At 46.1% G+C, this 18179-nt stretch overlaps 1 protein-coding gene across 5 annotated transcripts in view; it reads left to right on the top strand.

Annotated features, from left to right (window-relative positions):
- Positions 1–10431: 10431 nt before the first annotated feature.
- Positions 10432–18179, top strand: part of PHACTR2 (phosphatase and actin regulator 2) — a gene marked incomplete at its 3' end in the record, with an annotated part of 263313 nt that continues 255565 nt past the window's right edge. Inside the window, exon 1 of one of the 5 annotated variants that reach the window (XM_082405469.1) lies at positions 10432–10870. In XM_082405469.1, coding sequence (XP_082261595.1) covers positions 10657–10870 — 214 coding nt within the window. In that variant the 5' untranslated portion in view covers positions 10432–10656. The remainder of the gene's footprint in view (positions 10871–18179) is intronic. The other 4 variants (XM_082405471.1, XM_082405470.1, XM_082405472.1 and 1 more) reach the window with 4 other exon arrangements.

Below are 18179 nucleotides of genomic sequence, written 5' to 3'. Positions count from 1 at the left end.
TTATCTTCAGTGCTTCCAGGGGACCCATGGTTCCGTAAGGGCGGCTACCTTCAGTAGAGCCAAGTTTCTTTACCTTTCAAGGGGCCACATCTATCTTTGTGGAAGTGGGGGTAATTCTAGAAAACGCCAACAAATTCGTAATGACAAAAACGCAGATCAGTGGTTGCCCAGGTTTGTGGACAAAGGGAGGAATGGACTGCAAAAAAGCAGGAGGTATCTTCTGGGGGTGATGGAAATTGTCAGTATCTTGATTGTGGCAGTTTCACTGGTGTGTCCATCTGTCAAAATTCATCAAATCATACATTAAAATGGATACAGTGTATTATATGTAAATTAAACTTCAGTGAAGTTGTTTTCATCTTTGTTTTTTTTAAGGGAAAAGGAGTACTGCCCAAAGGAAAATCAAGGGACTGTTTTAAAAAAAATTGTCCACAACACATAGAATAAAATTGAGGACTTTTTCCCCCCCCAAACTAAATATTGGGCTGGCCAAAAAGTTCATTCGTGTTTTCCATGCTATCTTATGGAAAAACCCAAACGAACTTTTTGGCTACCCAATACGTAGTGTTGCTAGTGTGTTTTCTGCATGAAGTTTAAAATTTTGCTTTCTTTCCTGTTACCATCTTTCATAGATAGGAATAATATCCTGCCACAATATATGCTTTAAAAAAACTTAGAAGGGTGATTCCTATGATAATTATTAATATCTATATCAAAGCAAAAGCCAGCTTCATACTTAAGAGTGAAATTCCAGAGACATTCTCATTAGATTAAGAGGAAAAAAACCTGATATTTATTATCACCAAAGTTACTGGAAATTCTGCCTAAAAAAATAACACAACAGCCTAAATAAGAGTTTTATTATTAGCAAGGAGGAGAAAACATCCCCACGCCCTCTTCTTTCCTCCTTTACTCACTCCATCCCTCCCTTCTTTTTTTAGACAATATTATTATAGACCCCCAAAAACCCAAGAGAGAATCAACTAAAAACTCTTAGAGCTAAAAAGAGTTTAGTAGGTACCAGGTTACAGAGATTCGTAAATCAATAGCTTTACTGTATACACAGCAACTGGCTTGAAAAAGGAGAAGACTATTCCATTAATAGCAACCCCTCCAAAAAACGTGAAATAGAAACTGAAAGGTAAACAATGAACGGGGCAAATACATTTCCTACAAATGTGAAAAAAACTGTACTCTTCTTGGTCTGTAAAGCGCTCATACAAATCAATAAGGCTAAAACTCCTGCAGATAAACAGAGAAAGTGCATGAACAACCATTTCACAAACAGGAAATGCAAATGGCCAATAAAGATATCAAACAGGTGATTGAATTACCATTTTAAAATGCTAATTATAACAACAAATGCTTACCATTTTCTTTCTTGTCAATTTAGAAAATGTTTTTTTTAATTTTATGGCCAATGCTGGCAAAGTATGATGGGTACTCTCAAACACTGCAGGAAGGGTATAAATTGCTACCATCTTGTGAACCATAATGTAAATTGGATACAATACTTCTGGAAAGCAATTTACTTTTTATTTTGTTTCTTAATTGTTTTGCATTATGGTTTTTAATTTTTATGAAGTCAAACTTATTGATTTTTTTCTTTGTGATTTCTTCCATTACTTTCATTTCTAAACAGTGCTTTTCTATCTCATGTTTTCTTCTAAATTTTTACTGTTTGTGTGTGTGTGTGGTTTTTGTTTTTTTAATATTTACCTTTTTAATCTGTCTTTATTTAGTGTATTAGTGAATGTGCCAAAGGAAGATTTAAAAAGTAGGTTTCAAATACTTTGGAAAGTTTCCAAACACTGTTCATTGGCTAATTCCCATTGATTCCCATGTGATGGTACCTTTATGATAGACTAAGATTTAGGTGTATTTGGGACTTTTTAGGATTCCACATTACGTTCCATTGGCCTGGGATGGGTAGGGATATGTGGTTGGAGCATTGGTTCTGGAGCCAGACTACCTCCGAGTTTTGGACTTGGGACATTTTACTTACTCTTTCTGTGCTTTTGGTCTTCATCCTTAAAATAGTGCTACTGGGTCCCCATCTTATAGGTTTTTTTGTAAGGATTAAATGTGTTATACATCCAAAGTACTTAGAGGGATGCCTGGTGCATTTTACCTGTTAAATAAGTCTTAACAACTCTTAATACACGAGCACCAAATTATTTTAATTATTATAGCTTTGTCTCATTTAAAAAATATTGACTAGGGCTTCCCCAGTGGTGCAGTGGTTGGGGGTCCGCCTGCCGGTGCAGGGGACATGGGTTCAAGCCCTGGTCTGGGAAGGTCCCACATGCCGCGGAGCACCTGGGCCCGTGAGCCACAGCTACTGAGCCTGCGCGTCTGGAGCCTGTGCTCCGCAATAAGAGAGGCCGCGACAGTGAGAGGCCCACGCACCGCGATGAAGAGTGGCCCCCGCTCACCGCAACTGGAGAGGGCCCTCGTGCAGAAACGAAGACCCAACACAGCCATAAATAAATAAATTTAAAAAAAAAATTGACTAAAACAAGTCTTCCTCATTTCTGTCCCTTAAAAAAAAAAAAAAAGAGCTAATTTTACCATTTTCAAGCCAAAAATCTTGCAGTGAGCCCTGGTTCACTGCTTTTCTCAACCCTCCTGCCCCCTCAACCCATCAGTACTTGCATTAAAAAAAAATGCAGAGTTTTTTTTTTTTAATGTAATTCAGATCATGTCATTCTCCTGCTTAAAACCTTTCATCGACTTCATTCCACATGAATTAGTGGAGGGTCTGGACCTCCCTTCCCTCTCTGGGTCACCTTTACCACCACCCACCCCCCTACCCTCCCACCCTAGACAACTTGCTCGTTACTTACCAGCCTCCTTGGCTTCCTTTCTGCAGCTTATTCTTCCAGCAGGGTTTTCACATGTGCTGGTCCCTCAGCCTGTAATGGCACCCTCTGTGCTCTTGGTACCTTGAATGCCTCATCTTTCAGGTCTGTACAAAGGTCCCATCTTCAGAAAGGCCTTCCTTGATCATCCTAGCTAATGGAGCCCTTCTTCCAGCTGTTTCCTATCAGATCACCCGATTAATTTTCTTCAAAGTATTACAACTGTGAGAAATGACCTTGTTTGTTGGTTTACTTTTTTCAGCCTCCCCTGCTACACTCCCTGATCCTCTGTGAGCTCCCTGGAGCTTGCCCCCTCACTCCAGCAGCCCCAGCCTTCAGAACAAATCCTGGGATGGAATGCTATTCTGTGATAGAATGTAACAGAAAACTTGTTGAGAAGTTACATTACCTTATTTCTCTGCAGGACAGTCTGATCCAGGAATAAAGGTAATTTTTATCTTCTCCTCCCCCTTCTGGAAGTTCAAGCTTAAAAACAAACAAAAATTGCGAAGTCCAAAAACAACCCCTAAACTGACCTCTGGTTCTTGTTGTTATTGTTGTTTGTTTTGGTTGTTTTGGGTTTTCCACCTCCCACTCCCACCACCATGCAACTGGAGACGCATCAAGAAGGGACAAAAGAGAATTTTGTCTCCCTTCCAGAAGGGTAGACCTTTGCTTCCTGGGAGCCATATAATAGCATTTTAACATTTAAAAAATGTTTCTGTATGTGAGTACGAGGCTTCCAGACCAGAGAAATGTCTAAGCACAGAACAACCTCTAAGCAGGTCTCTGTTTGCTGAAAGTCTTGGCCATTCAAGAGAATTAGGCTGGATTGTCCCAAAAGGGAAGGAAACTTTTTTTTTTCTTGAGGTATAATTTACACACAATAAATTTCCCTCTTCTTGGCATACAATTCTATGACTTTTGACAAATAACGGTTGTTTACTCACCACCACAGTCAAGACATAGAAGAGTTCTATCAGCCAAAAAAAGTCATCCCCGCTCTCTGCTCCCAGCAACTGGCAACTATTGCTCTGTTTTCGATCCCCCATAGTTTTGCTTTTTCCAGAATGTCACTGAAGTGGAACAATAATGTACAAAGCCATTTGAGTCTGGCTTCTTTTCCTTAGCAGAACGCTTTTGAGATTCTTCCATGATGTATGTACTAGTAGTTCATACATTTATATTGCTAAGTAGTATTCCATTGTATGGATGTACTTATTAGGGTTGTTTTCAGTTTTTGGAGATTGTGAATAAAGCCACTATAAACACTTGCTTTCAGGTTTTTGCATGAGCATAAGTTTTCATTTCCTTTGGACAAATACCTATGAATGGGATTGCTGAGGCACAGGGTAAATGTACAGTTCACTGTATAAAAACTGTCAAACTAGATTCCAAATTGGCTGGGCACTTTTGCATTCCCATCAACAACTGGTTTTAGTTGAGAGTTCAGTTAAGAAGGATGTAATCCCCAGGTGTGCTGAACACTTCCACCCCCCGTGGGAATGGGGTTGAGAGTTTTGACAGCTGAGTGATGGGCACCTTAGCACCTTCTCTGACAGTCTCTAAGGAATCAGGACATGGAAGGGGTGGCTTCTGTAGGGACTGGGTGTCCTGGACACAACATGCAGATGCCTTGGAAGTCTAGGTGAAAGAAGCTATAGCTGACCTTGGCAACCACTGGACTAAGAATTAGGACAGTCCCTTCCTATCTTCCTAAATGCAAAAGTACTAAAGTTCTTGTTTGATACAAGGAGAAGGAAGGAATCCTGGAAAATGTCTTTTGGGTAACCTTTGTGGATGGAGCTGAGTTGGGTATGATTTACGGAAATAAAGAAATATAGGGACTTCCCTGGTGGCGCAGTGGATAAGACTCTGCTCTCCCACTGCGGGGTCTCAGGTTCGATCCCTGGTCAGGGAACTAGATCCCTGCATGCCGCAACTAAGACTTCACATTCCACAACTAAGGAGTCCTCCTGCCGCAACGAAGACCCAGTGCAAATAAGTAAATAAATATTAAAAAAAAGAGAAATATAATGCATATCCCCAATGTCTTAGAGCATTGAGTTCCCAGAATATGCCAGTCATTACGCTCAGCACTTTATATATGTTTTTCAATCCTTAAAAACAACCAACAAATTAAGTATATGCATCACTTAGGTATCAGATTTAGGTATCCAAATTGAAGCAAAAGATGATGCCTGTGATCATGTTACTATTATGCTTAAATCTTTTGACAACCCTCTCTGTTTCACAACCCACCACTTCCCCACTCCTCTCTGAGTCCAGCCAGACTCACCTCCCTCCTCCTCTCTACTGTTTCCTACCCTGGGCCTCACACATGGTATTCCCATTGCCTGGCAGCTTTCCCTGCCTTTTCCTCTTTTTCATCCCCACTCACTTTTATGGCTCGCTTGTGTTTTCTCCATTGAAGTTTTCCCTGACTCATCCAAAAAGGGTCAATGATTTCCTCTGCTGTATCTCTGCTGTATTTTGTGCACCTCTGTCTCCTAGGCTGTTAGTCTGAGATTAGAGAGATTCCTTTATCTCTGTGTGCGTAGCACAGAGCCTAGGCATCTTAGGACAGAGCGGCTGTATTTAGAGAAGAAGGGAGAAGAAGGAAGGAAGGAAGAAAGAGAGGGAGGGAGAAAGGAAGGAGTATGCAACCTAGCACCTTAAAGAGAAATAGTAGTTCGGGTTCAAAACTATGAACCAGCTTTGGCCTCTCTCATAAAACAATTTTATCTTCAATTTTAAAATGAATCCAAATAAAAATTTTCATAGAACCATCAAATCCCAGACCAGAATAAACCTTAGAGGTCATCAAAACTGGTTTCCTATTTTTTGGGTGTTTTTGTTTTCTGTTTTTTTGTTTTTTGTTTTGTTTTGTTTTTTAATGTGACCTTAATGCAGACCTACTGTCACTATATTATGGTCCTTTACCCTAGTTTCCTTTGTTACCAACTCTCTTTATTACCTGGATTCCTTGCCTTTCTGTTATTTCATTTTGACTGTGTATCATCCATTCTGATCTCTGCCACTTCTTTTCTTTTTTTTTTTAATAAATTTATTTATTTTAATTTTTTTTTGGCTGCATTGGGTCTTCGTTGCTGCACGCGGGCTTTCTCTAGTTGCAGTGAGCGGGGGCTACTCTTCCTTGAGGTGCGCGGGCTTCTCACTGAGGTGGCTTCGCTTGTTGTGGAGCACAGGTTTTAGGTGTGCAGGCTTCAGTAGTTGTGGCACGTGGGCTCTAGTGCAGGCTCAGTAGTTGTGGCGCACGGGCTTAGTCGGTCCGTGGCATGTGGGATCTTCCTGGACCAGGGCTCAAACCCGTGTCCCCTGCATTGGCAGGTGGATTCTTAAGCACTGTGCCACCCGGGAAGCCCCTCTTCTTTTCTGATATTACTTTGGTCACCTTTCCTTTCATTCATAGAGATTTTATCTACCTGTATTAAGGAAACAATATTGTCCATAAAAGACACTAATTTCTAATGCCATGTATTTTGGAATAGTATTTCCTAAGAAAACACGTATACTGTATTTGTGTGTGTGTTTTACATATAAAGTCTGATCAATGGAACTTTGTGTATGTGTGGGGGGATGGGAAGACACCAAAATAAAATTGCAGTTATGATAATAATCCATGTGCTTCTGCTGAAAGCAGGGTGTACTAAGCATTAATGGGCAGACCAAACTAGTCAATACATTTTCATTTATGTCTTTTATAATCTTACATAAATCATAATTTTTTTTAAATGGTAAAACAAAGATATTATAATTTTGGTGTGTTAAATCACTGTTACAACACTCTGTAATTAAAAGTAATTCCTTTTTCATCTTCAGTTTTTATTTCCAAGCTTTCAGAAATGATATTTAATGAAAAGAGCAGAACAAACAAACTAACACTGACAAACATTTTGCTTTGAAAAATTGAATGTTCTGCCTCTCTTTTTATCAGTCTGTCAAATAGCTACATTTATTAAGTGCTGGGCAGAATATTGTCCTAGGTGCTGAGGAACATTGTTAAGGAAACTGAAATCTTATACCAGGGGTGAGATAAGATCAACAAAACTGGAAATAAACAAGACCCCCAGTAAATATGACATCTCATCATTTTAGGATTGCAGATACATAATGGCATTTGCAAAGTGAACCCTAATCCATTTCTTGTCCACTCTTCAGGCTCAAAAATTAGCTACTTCCCATGGACTTCCTGTTCTCCAGCTATTACAGAGTCCTGAGGAGCCCCACTTTCTCAAGCTTCTGTGTCTTTCAGATGCCCTCCCGCATCCTGGGTGCCTATGCATCTCAGGTGCCCCTTCCTCTGGGAAGCCTTCCCGGATCCTCCCCCTCAGACAGGTTAGGTCCTACTCCTCTGGGTTTCCATAGCACTTTCCATGAATTGCCAGGGAAGGACTTGTTAATGTCTGTCTGCCCAAATAGCCTTCATTAACTGGTTCATTCATCCAACACACAGCGGTGCTGGGAGAACACAACCCAGTCTAGGTACTTTCTGCCCTGAGGCAGCTCACAGGGAGAGGGAGAGATAGATTAGCACCCCAACATCTGCAATCCTGTGTGAAAAGGGACGTAACAGAGATATACAGGGAACGTTATGGCACTGCTCAGGAAGGGCCCTTGCCTGGCTCCGAGGTCAGGGAGGCGTCAGGAAAGCTTCGTGGATGGGGAGACACTTGACCTGAGGCTCGAAGGATGAGAGATGGTCGGTGAGTTGGGCAAAGTTAGAGAAGGTGGAGGGTGATGGTTCAAGCAGAGGAAATGGGGATGCAAAGCTACCATTAGAAGAGGAACAGAGAACTACAAATAGGTCTGGACACTAGAGAGCAGGGTGTGTCTAACAGCGGCAGGATGTAGAAGCCCTGATGCGCCACGCTGAGGCGCCATGCTGAGGAGCATGTGCCTGAACATGTGGCATGGATCCTTGTTTTGAAGGCATGTAAATGGGGGAGCAGCAAAGTCTTGTGAGTATTTTGGAAAGATCATTCTAGGAATGAGAAAGGGAGCACAGTGGAAGAAAGTGAGCCTAGAAGCAGAGTCCCTTCCTTTAAGGGGAAATAGAAGATGAAGGTTCGCGCTAAAGACATGGCAGTGAAAGCAGGGTCGAAACCCATTCTGGAGAGATTTGTTTTAGACGGAGAATAGACAGAACGGATTCACGGAGGAGCAAGCGTTCAGCTCTGGGAACACGGACTGCCGAGTGTCAAGGAAACACCCAGAAGACAAGCCCTGTTGGATCCTGGGATCTAGAGACCAGGAAAGAAGTCTCTAGACTGGAGGAAAAGATTTGGGAGTTGTCTCTGCACAGTTTAAAGCTGAAGGTGAGGTTTCCCAGGAAAAAATACGTCAGGTGTGAAGAGAAGAGGGCTGAGGCTGGACCCCAGGGGAGCATTAGGTAAGAACAGACAGAAAAAAAAGAGATCCTGAGAAGAGGGTATCTGGGAGGCAGAGAGGTGAGATGAGTGTCCCAGAAGCCAGGGACACAGAGTCCAGAAAAGGAACAAGTGGTCCAGAGTGTCAAGAGCTGCAGCAGGGGTCAGACCTGAGAGGTCCTCAGTACGTTGTTTGGCAACTAAATGCTCAGAAGTGATAGTGGCAAAGCAGCCCATGCAGTAAGTAGCAGGCGCAGAAGTCACCCTGTAGATAGTGAAGGAATGCGGACGGGGAAGGGGGACTATAAAAACAGGCACCAGCAAGTGGAGGCTACTCTCTTTAGAGGCTTGGTGGTGAAAGGAAAACGCATGGAGGGAGGGAGGGTTGAGGGGTTCCTTGAGGGCATGGAGGGCCCAGCACAGTGTCTGGCCCTCAAGAGGCACTCCAGTAGGTACCGACTAAGTGAAAGTTGAAATGATAAATTACTGAATAATGAGCAGGGGAAGACTTCATGTGTTTTGGAATATTTAGTTATTCATTTATTTCGCTTCAAAAGAGGTGACATAAAGGATAAACCTGAAAGGGAGAAGCAGGAGGCCTGGGAGGATGGTGGAGGCGCTCATGCTGTAAGCAATGGGGAGAATCCAGTGGGGTGAGACCCAAGCGCAGAGGAGAGGCAAATGTGCCCCAGAAAGAAGGCAGCTGACAAGGGGAGCTAACCGCTAAGGAAATGGGCGTGAGGAGTACAGACAGCATCACTGGGTAATAAATACAACACGCAGCATAGCAGATGATGACGAGAAACACCATCATAATCTAATGTCGATTACAAGGGAAAGGGGGAAATCCTTCCAAGGGCCCTTTCAATCCTACCAAAGACGTATCTACTGAAACATTGCAAGTTAATGCTCTGAAGCAAAGGCGTCTTTTTTTTCCGTCCTAAACTACACAAGATATCAAGGCAGTAACACTTGGAGCCGTGTAAATTTAAAGAGGTGGGAAAATAGGAGACATTTAGAGCAGGACCAGACAAGCATGGCTGACTCTGTGGAAATGGACCTGTATTTGGAGAGTTCTCACAGCAAAACTGGGAAAATAAGGCCCTTCCCAGAGTTGCTGTGAGAATTACAGGTGAAAACCCTTCTAAATCGTTACAGGCGAGCTGTTGTCATTATTATGACCTAGTTGCTACAAAGGCCTCTGTGGGTATTCATGTACCTCTCTAGCTTGCACCCCTCACTTTTGACCCGCCTTCCTCTTACCTTCTCTGCTAGGGTTTATTTATTAAAAGATATCATATGTGCAAAGTGTCTGACATCACACCTGGAATATGGGTGTGTGTGTCAATAAATGTTAAAGGCTAACCCTCCTCCCACCCCCAGCCCCCAATCTCCTTCTCTTCCTGCTGCCTCTCTAGGGCCTGTGGGTGAACCCAGGGACCTTTGTCCCCTGCCATGAGCTTTCAAGAGTGGTGACTCCTGAGTGTGATTCTGGGCAAGTCACAACTTAGGGGCCTAATCGTGAAACTGATAAAGCTTAGGTTGTGAAATCACCAGCTGAATCAGCAATCATACAAGGCATGGTGGTAACTCACTGATTTCCAATCAACAGCAGCTGAGAGACCAGTCTTTCCACTAGAAAGCTTTGACTGAGACTTCCAATCTGTGTTAATTTATTCCGTTCTTTGGAAGCCTGACCTTTTAAACATGACCTACGAGTCTACCCAGCAGACAGAAACCCAGGAATGTGGGCAAAGGTTGGAGGCAGAGAGGGCTTCGAGGGTAAAGGGTGAGAGGCGAAGGTCACTGGCCTTGACTTAAGGGTCTCCAGGATGGGTCACGAACGCACCAGCAAGCCCAGTGCCCTTTGGCGTTGCAGTTTCGAGTTTCGCATCCTTAAACTAGGTATGATCATTTCGGTTCCATCACAGGGCGCTCAAGCGTGTGTACATGGCCTTCCTCAAAACCCCCGCCCACCGCGTGTCCCCCACCCCTAATGAAAATAGTATTGTTAACCTTGACCTTGCATCCCAGCTCCTGAAGCCCCAAGCTCCACTAATCTGAGGCCTGCTACCTGGGTGACGACCAGAGGGGACCCTATGGCTGCCATCCTGCCAAAGGCCGTGCCCAGGCCCTGGGGGTGGAGCAGCGGGCAGGTTCGCGGGCACAGAGGGCGGCCCAGCTCCGAACCCTGCGGCTTTCGCCGGCGGGAGCGAGAGCCGGCTGTAGGCGGCTCCTTCCTGTGCAAACTTTTCTGTCCTCTTCCTCCTCCCGCCCTCCCCACCAGCTTCTCGGCGCCGGGCGTCCAGCCTCCCCGCCCTCGTCGCTGCCTCGGGGTAGCCGCGCGCCGGGCAGCGCGGTCCTCGGCGCCGGCCCCACCCCGCGCTCCGGGCCGCCAGAAGCCGATGGCCGAGGCGGGCAGGAGCCCCGCGGAGCCCCCGGGAGAGCCGGCCGGGCAGGCGGCGGCCGAGGTCCCCGAGCCCGAGGCGCCCGCCCGGCCGCCAGCGCCTGCCCTGCGCCGGCTGCCCGGGGACCCGAGCCCCCGCGGCCGCTCGCAGAGCGACCTGTCGTCGTGCTCGAGTCGGGGCCGCCCGCTCCGGGTCCACATCTCCGGCTCAGGTAAGGGCAGCTCGGGCGCTGGGGGCCGGGGGTAGGGCCGGCGCGGGCAGGTGGCTGCAATGGGGACCCGGCCAGCCCAGGGCGTCAGCGGGCAATGGCCCAGCCGGTTGGCGGCGGGAGTGGAGGAGGGGCTTGTGGGGGGGGGGGTGTCGGGGCTGGGAGAAGCTGAACTCCCCCACCCCGCTGCCGCTATCCTCCTTGGTGGCCGGCGGCTCGGTACCCTCGGCGGGAGATGCTCCGCCCCGGCTGGGGCGCCGGGTGGGCGCGCGTTTCTCCCGGGCGAGACGCACCCGGCGGGATGCGGAGCGCTCCCACGCGGCCGTGCGGCTCTGCGGCGCCGGGGAGCCCCGGCTGCTCTGGTTCTTAGGCTTGTGCATCGGGAAGAGGAGGCTTCCCTCGGTCTTCAGCGCGACTTTGGCCCCTCGGAAGGGTGCGGTCCTCTCACGGTGGGGGTGGGGGGTTGGGCCAGTGCGAGTCTTGAACACCCTCCCAACCGCTCCTGCTTCTGAAACAAAGCCTTCCTTGGGGGTTTGCTGGTCCGAGGACCCGGAGTATGAGTTCTTCCTCCCTGTAAAACCCCACGCAGGTGGTGGTGAGAGTTTGGCCGTGATCCTTCACTGTGTGACCAAGGCTGGAGCCAGCCCCTCTGCGGTAGCACCTGCCCGCGGGTTCTCCTCTGCCCCGTGTGCACCCCCGGCTCCGGCGACTGCTCGGGGCACCGGACGGCCAGATCCAGGCTGAGGGCCGGTGCTGCCAGCGCGGAGCTGCGTAACGAGGGGGGCAAATCGCTTAACCTTGTCTCTCACATCTCGGTGTTTAAAGTGGGAAGGAGAGTGTGGAACTACCACATGGGGAGGTTATGGGGGGATTAAATAATTAATGATTTAAAAATGCTTTTAAACAAAGCATTCTCTTAAGAACTGTAGAACCGTTTTTAAAAGTCCACCAGGCTTGTTAAGTTTCTGCAGATCGTTTTCTGATTTGCCATCTCCGGAGGATGCGTGAGAGCTGGGAAGCTGGGACTGAAGCTAACATCAAAGCTACCAGTAGCAGCGACAGGCCCTTGTAATGGTGCAGAGCTTACACCCTACCCTCCACCACTACTGCCTCAGGCTCTGTGCTCGGGGGCCAGGCCTTGAAGCGCCCAGGCGACCTCACTCCTACCTGAAGCCTAGTTTCCCCTTCAAAAAAAAGGCACATTTCCATGTCTCTGACTCCACTCCACCGGCAAGCCAGCTCTGTTTTCCATCAAAGCCCTCTTTCTTATTCCTTTTTTTAAAAATTTTTTCCTTATTTTTAAAAAATTTATTTATTTATTATTTATTTATTTTAGGCTGCGTCGGGTCTCAGTTGCGAGCGCCAGCTCTTCCTTGTGGTGCCCGGGCTTCTCTCTAGCTGTGGTGTGCGGGGGTTTTTTTCTCTCTCTAGTTGTGGCACGCGGGCTTAGTTGCCCCGCGGCATGTGGCATCTTAGTTCCCTGACCAGGGAAGAACCTGCGTCCGCTGCGTTGTAAGGCGGATTCTTTACCCCTGGACCACCAGGGAAGTCCCCTCTTACTTTTGTAATATCGCTTTTGCCGCACAACGTGTATATGTAGAAAAACATCAAACGTATTGTTGATCTGACTTCGCAGATCACTTTGGTTAAAGCCGGTTGGAATTGTTAAATACAGGTAGTGGGATGTAGGTTATGGGATGTTTGTGAAGAATCTTCTGCCAGATTCATATTGTGGAAAGTATTGAGTTGAATGTATTTTTCCTCCTGGTTTTTATGTCTTGGCCAGACTGAACTTGACCCCTGGATAATCTTGATTGATTTTTTTTTTTTTTAACAAAGATTAACCATTCAGGTGACTCTAAAGAGGCAACTGCAAATGTGTCCAGATGGTGACGGTAGACAAAATAAGCATAGCGTGTATCACCATTTTTCATTTTCATAGATGGAAATCAAGGCCTACACGTAGAAAAGGGGCAGTAAAAACCTTTTAAATGTGTATGTGCAAAGTGCCCCTCATGTGAACTGTGAACTTCAATTTATAAAATTATTTTACCTCCAAGAACTCTATGCCTTCTGTGTACTTTTAAAGGATATTAGGAAGTGACAACTTTCAGCTGAGTTGTCCCCTGCACCCCAGGATGCTGACCCACGTGTGAAAGAGTGAACTTCTACGTGAGTGTATTTTATCTTCAGAACTGAGCCTTGGATTTCTTTAAGAGCAGGCTAAACATGATGAGGAACTTCCTGCATTTCTTAGGAGTCAGAGAGAAAACGAATGAGTCGGTCCCTCACTGACACACAGTATTTCCCTAGAATCCTGCAGCCTCTGCAACCAGGCTGGATGGATGGGGAATCAGCCAGATGACCGGGCTGATAACAGAATTGTCTTAGAGACACAATAGGAAGGTTACAACCTCTTGTGAAAACATTCCTTGACCATAGGGTAGCCCAGTTTCTAGGCCCTCCCCAGAAGTTCTGGGGACACAAGTGGGCAGTATCCAAAGCGAGATCATATGTGGCCTGGCCAGAGCCAGCCCCAGACCAGCAGCTCCGGCATCATCTCAGAATCTTGGACCCTACCCCAGACCTGCTTAATCCCAGTCTGCATTTCACAAGATCCCCAGGTTGTTATAGGAACATTAACGTTTGAGAAGCATTACTCTCTGCCACTGGTTTGCAAAGTTGGTTACACATAGGAGTCCCTTGGCGAGTTAAAAAAAAAACCACCACCACCAAAATCACAGCAAAACAATTCATGGCTAGGTCCCAGCCCCAGAGATTCTGATTTAATTGGCATCAGGTGATTCTAATGTGTGGCAAGGTTTGGGAACCACCGTGCTATGGCCTATATATCAGCATGACTTGCTGCCGTATGTATTGTGATATTGTGACCAGGGTTGGCCTGGGCAAGTGTAAGGCTGAAGGCTTTGGTTTGGTACCTTCTCACATCCCTACTGGTATTCTCTGCTGCTCCCACCTCCCAAGTGGCTTTTCTCACTCCCTTTTTTTGATTTCAGCTAGTTGCCAGTAAGTCCTTCCCAAGGGTTAATTTCTAATAATGAGTTAATTACCTGGTGGGAGTCTTTGGGAGAGTGTTGAGGGGGGAGGGAACTTTGCAGTGGTGTGTGGCTGGGAGGGGGCAGAGGAGGAGAGGGAGGAGAATACTGCAAAGTGTTCACCAAGGGTTGTCAGAGAAGAGCCTCACTCCAGAACAAACGGCCATCCCCATCTGTCACCCCACATCCCAGCACTGCTTCCTTTCTGCCCTTCTGTCCGTAAAAGAATAATAAAAACTATGAAACTCGAAGTTTTTGCCTATTATGCCAATAAGAGACAATCCAATACAAAAAAATATTTTTAAAAGACCAGCTCTGTACTTGCACTGTATTGGTGCTGTGGAGATATCACAAGAGAATCCACTTTCTGTTTGTACTTTATTACTGGATTTTTGTCAAGAAAAGCATCTCAGGCTTCAATGGCTTTTATTTAACTTGTGATTTGAATAGTTAATTTTTCACATGATAAAAATGCATGTGCTTTGTCAGCAAAATCTCTAGTTTTAAATTTTAAAATCCATACAAAATGTGAAGAAAGCCATATATTTTCAAATAAGTACACTTTAAAAATATAACTGAAGTAAAATTGGAATTGATACATCAGCCCTGTTATTGAGCTTAGAAAACCATTGCTTTATGGTTTTGAATTCACTGTTCTGGAATTCAACAGAAGTTCTGGATTTTTAAAATCTAGTATTTCTTTGTAAATAAAGTGGTGTTTTATCCATTAAAAAAAATAAAATCCCAAAGCAAGGTTTTCATGATACATGGACAGGTGTTCTCTTAATTTTCAGGTCACTCTTCTTCTGCATTGAGAACTTTAATATATTCAGCGGGTTCTGATGGTCTTTTCTGATAAGCCCAATGTTTAGTAAGTAAAGAGCCTTAGGACACAGTCCAGGATTTACTCCTATTGTAAGCTCTCATCAAGTACTGACTGTGGACCTACTGTGTACCAGGTGCTGTGCTGGACCCATCGGGCTGTAGGAGTACCAAGAGGCGTTTGCTGTCTTCAAGCTATGACTCTTAGTCTTGCACGTAGGGCTGCACACAACAGAAAACATTTGAGCCACCTTAAAAAGGGAGGTATGAGCAGATGGGCCACTTCATCAGCTTGGTGTCCAGACACAGTCTCATCTCTTTTGGTACCCTGATTCATCCCTCCGGCATCCCTTTGCCCTAGTATACATAGGTGTGTAGGTAATGGCAAATCCAGTATCTTTGTCTTGAGTCTTTCATCGCTGGTGTGTTCAGTGCCTGGTGGAGTGAGAATCTAGTCAACCTAGATGTTCTCTCCATCCATACCTGCTACTACCTGGCCACTGCCACGAGGTGCTGCTGTCCAAGACAGGTTCTGCAGTTGATGGTCACCTGTCCCACTGGGGGATGTCCTTGCTGTCTACACCTTGCCGGTGCTCCCAGAGTGCCTCCCACTGCCCTCTAGGTTCTAACTACTCTAGTTGGTGTTTGCAGGCTCAGCCTTTGTTATCCAAAGCATAATGACGTGCTGTGCCAGGGTGGGGAGGTCCCAAGGGAACTCTTGGTCCCCGATCACAGCGGGGCTGGAGCAGCGCTAGGCAGGAACAATGGATGCTGGCTCACTTTCCATTCACATAACTCAGAGTGTTTTTTGTTTTGTTTTTTTTTTTACCAAAAAAATACCATTTGGCTCTGGGTGTACTTTCTGTCTCTGCCTTCTCACAGGAGAGTAAAACCATCCTGCCAGGAAAGGCAGGGCAGTCTGGGCAGAGCAGACAAGGGGGGCTCAAATGCAGCCTGTGCCCTGCCCTGGCCAAGCTATACAGTCTGGGGTGGACCTGCATGCCCCCACCTCCTCCAAGAAGGGAACCTTTTTCTTTGTGCAAAGGCTGTGGGCTTCCCATCCAGCTAGGAGCTGCCCACTGGTCAGGCTTCATCCCAGAAGGGGTGCCTTTATCTAATGCTCACAAAGTCACCATATAAGCCAAGATGATCCTGTACCCGAGGTTAAGACATTTTAAAACTCAACATCACCTGTTATCCTGCAGCAGAGGCTGAAACACTAAAAATCATCTTCACGTGTTAGGTAAGGACATGCCTGTTAAGTCAGGCTGCGCTTGACCTGGAGCTGAGACCAGAGAGCTGTCAGGAATGGAGGCGGCCCTACGGACCAGTTCCTCTTTCTCTTCTAGCGCTTCCTCAGGGATGGCACGGCCTCCCCAACTCTCAGCTTCTCTTTGCCTCTCTGCTTCCTAATCTGAACAGATGCTCCTGGTGAGAATCTGTTTTGTGGGTGCTTCCTCGTCCATCGACTTACACAAACCCTACCTCATAGCTCCTACCTCCCCACCACAGCTTACCTTCGCTTCCTCTTGGCTCTTGTCTGTATTTTACCTGGACAACTTTCTTCATGTTTTTCAGTTCAAATTCCCTAGAGAAGATCCACTGTTTGAAGCCATAGGTCATAGGTCACACAGAGGTCACAGAGACATTGTCTGTCTTGATCCGATACCCACCCAAACTCAAGCCAGCTGTGGCCTGGAGGGTGAAATCTTCACTTAGTGCCAATAAGGTCACTTAGGAAGAAGTGAGCCGGGGCAGTTTCATTCATTCATTCAACTAGTATTTATCGAGGTGAGGCCTGCTATGTGCCAGTCACTGTTCTAGGCTCTGGGTGTACAGAGATGAGCAGATATGGTCTGCAATTTGGGGAGTAAGAATGGAAGCAGAAAGGATATGGCTGGCCAGAGACAGCAGCCTGTGTAGTGGTCTAAGCCATTGTTATTTGCCATGTTTATGCTCAAAAAATGACTGGTGATGGTGGTAATGACTCTTGTTCTTGTTTTCAGAGGATGCCTGAAGAGCAAATTATACCTAAACTGGGGAAGCTCTAGTTGGCATCAGTAGTTCAATAGTAGCTCTGAGACTGCTGGCAAAGCTGTGGACTTGTTTTGAGCTCCAGCCACTGCAGGTAGTACACTAGGTGAGGGAGCATACCTTGATTTTTTCTTCATTCATTCAGTCAACAAACAGCTAGTGGGCTAAACACAGAGGCTGTAAAGACATCCCTAAAGGAACAGTGGGGGGAAGACAGGCAAATAAACCAGTGACTGCAGTGCCACCAAGTCTGAGCTATGACTTGTGCCCAGTCCTGGGCCTGGGGGAGAACTTAGAAGGCTCAGCTGTAGGAAATGGCTTGGGGGAGGGTAATCAGGAAGGGCTTCCTGGAGGAGGTGAAACCTATACTATCTCCAGGCAAGAGGAGGAACAGGAAGATGGAGGAGGAGTGTTTGGGGAGAGGAAAGAGTACAGGAAAAACACCAAGGCCTGAAACAACCCGGCATCATCAGAAAACACTCAGCAGTAGGGTCCTGGGGGAGAGAAGGGAGGTTAGGGTGCTGGGCCAAGGCCAGAGAATGAGAGCTTCCTGTGTCTGAATGCTTCCCGGGAGACACAATTTAGGTGACATTTCTAAGGCATTTGCAAGCTTGATAGGGGGCGTGTTCGGAGTATATTCTGACATGGACACTGAGGGACAATGGTGGGGAGAACACAGCCAGCTGAGATTTGAGACACAGAATCACGGTTATTATCAGTGTGATCCTGGTCGGCTTACTTCCCCTCCTTCTGCTTGGCTTCCTTATATCTGACCTGGAAATGATTACTAACGGTAACGCCTAGCTCATAGGGTTCATGTCAGGCTGACTGTAAAAGTGCTTTTGGACTTTAAAGTGCCATGTAAATGGTGGCGCCTTGGGCACCCGTCTATTACAGGACTTACTATGGTGTAGTAAACTGTGCATCCTTCCTCGTGCTGTAACAGCACTGAAAACAGAAACTATGTTTATTTGATTTTTGCATTCTCAGTGCCAGATACGGGGCCTGGTATATAGTAGGTGCTTACTAAATATTTATGGACTTGATGCATGAATTCCCTAAAAGTCAGTTCTTTTGACATGAAGTCATAAATCAAAAAACTAGGCAAAATGATAAAAAATATAAATGGAAAGTTGGATAGAAGCTATGATTTCCAAATGTTTAAAACACACACACACACACACACACACACACACACACACACACACACCCACACACACACACACACACACACACACCCCAAAATTAACTGGAGTGTTTTTGAAGAGCTGTTGATGAAATCCTGAGCGCTTCCTTGGGAGTATTGTGCGAACCTTGCTTCACAGTATCTTCGTAAAAGCAGTTTGTGAAAGGGAAGTCGTGAATGTCAGTCCAGCCTCGGGCTGGTGTCGGGGATTCTG

Source organism: Balaenoptera borealis (assembly GCF_965194805.1).
Source record: "Balaenoptera borealis genome assembly, chromosome: 9".
Classification (NCBI taxonomy): domain Eukaryota; kingdom Metazoa; phylum Chordata; class Mammalia; order Artiodactyla; family Balaenopteridae; genus Balaenoptera; species Balaenoptera borealis.
This window is presented reverse-complemented; position numbering and strand designations above follow the sequence as displayed.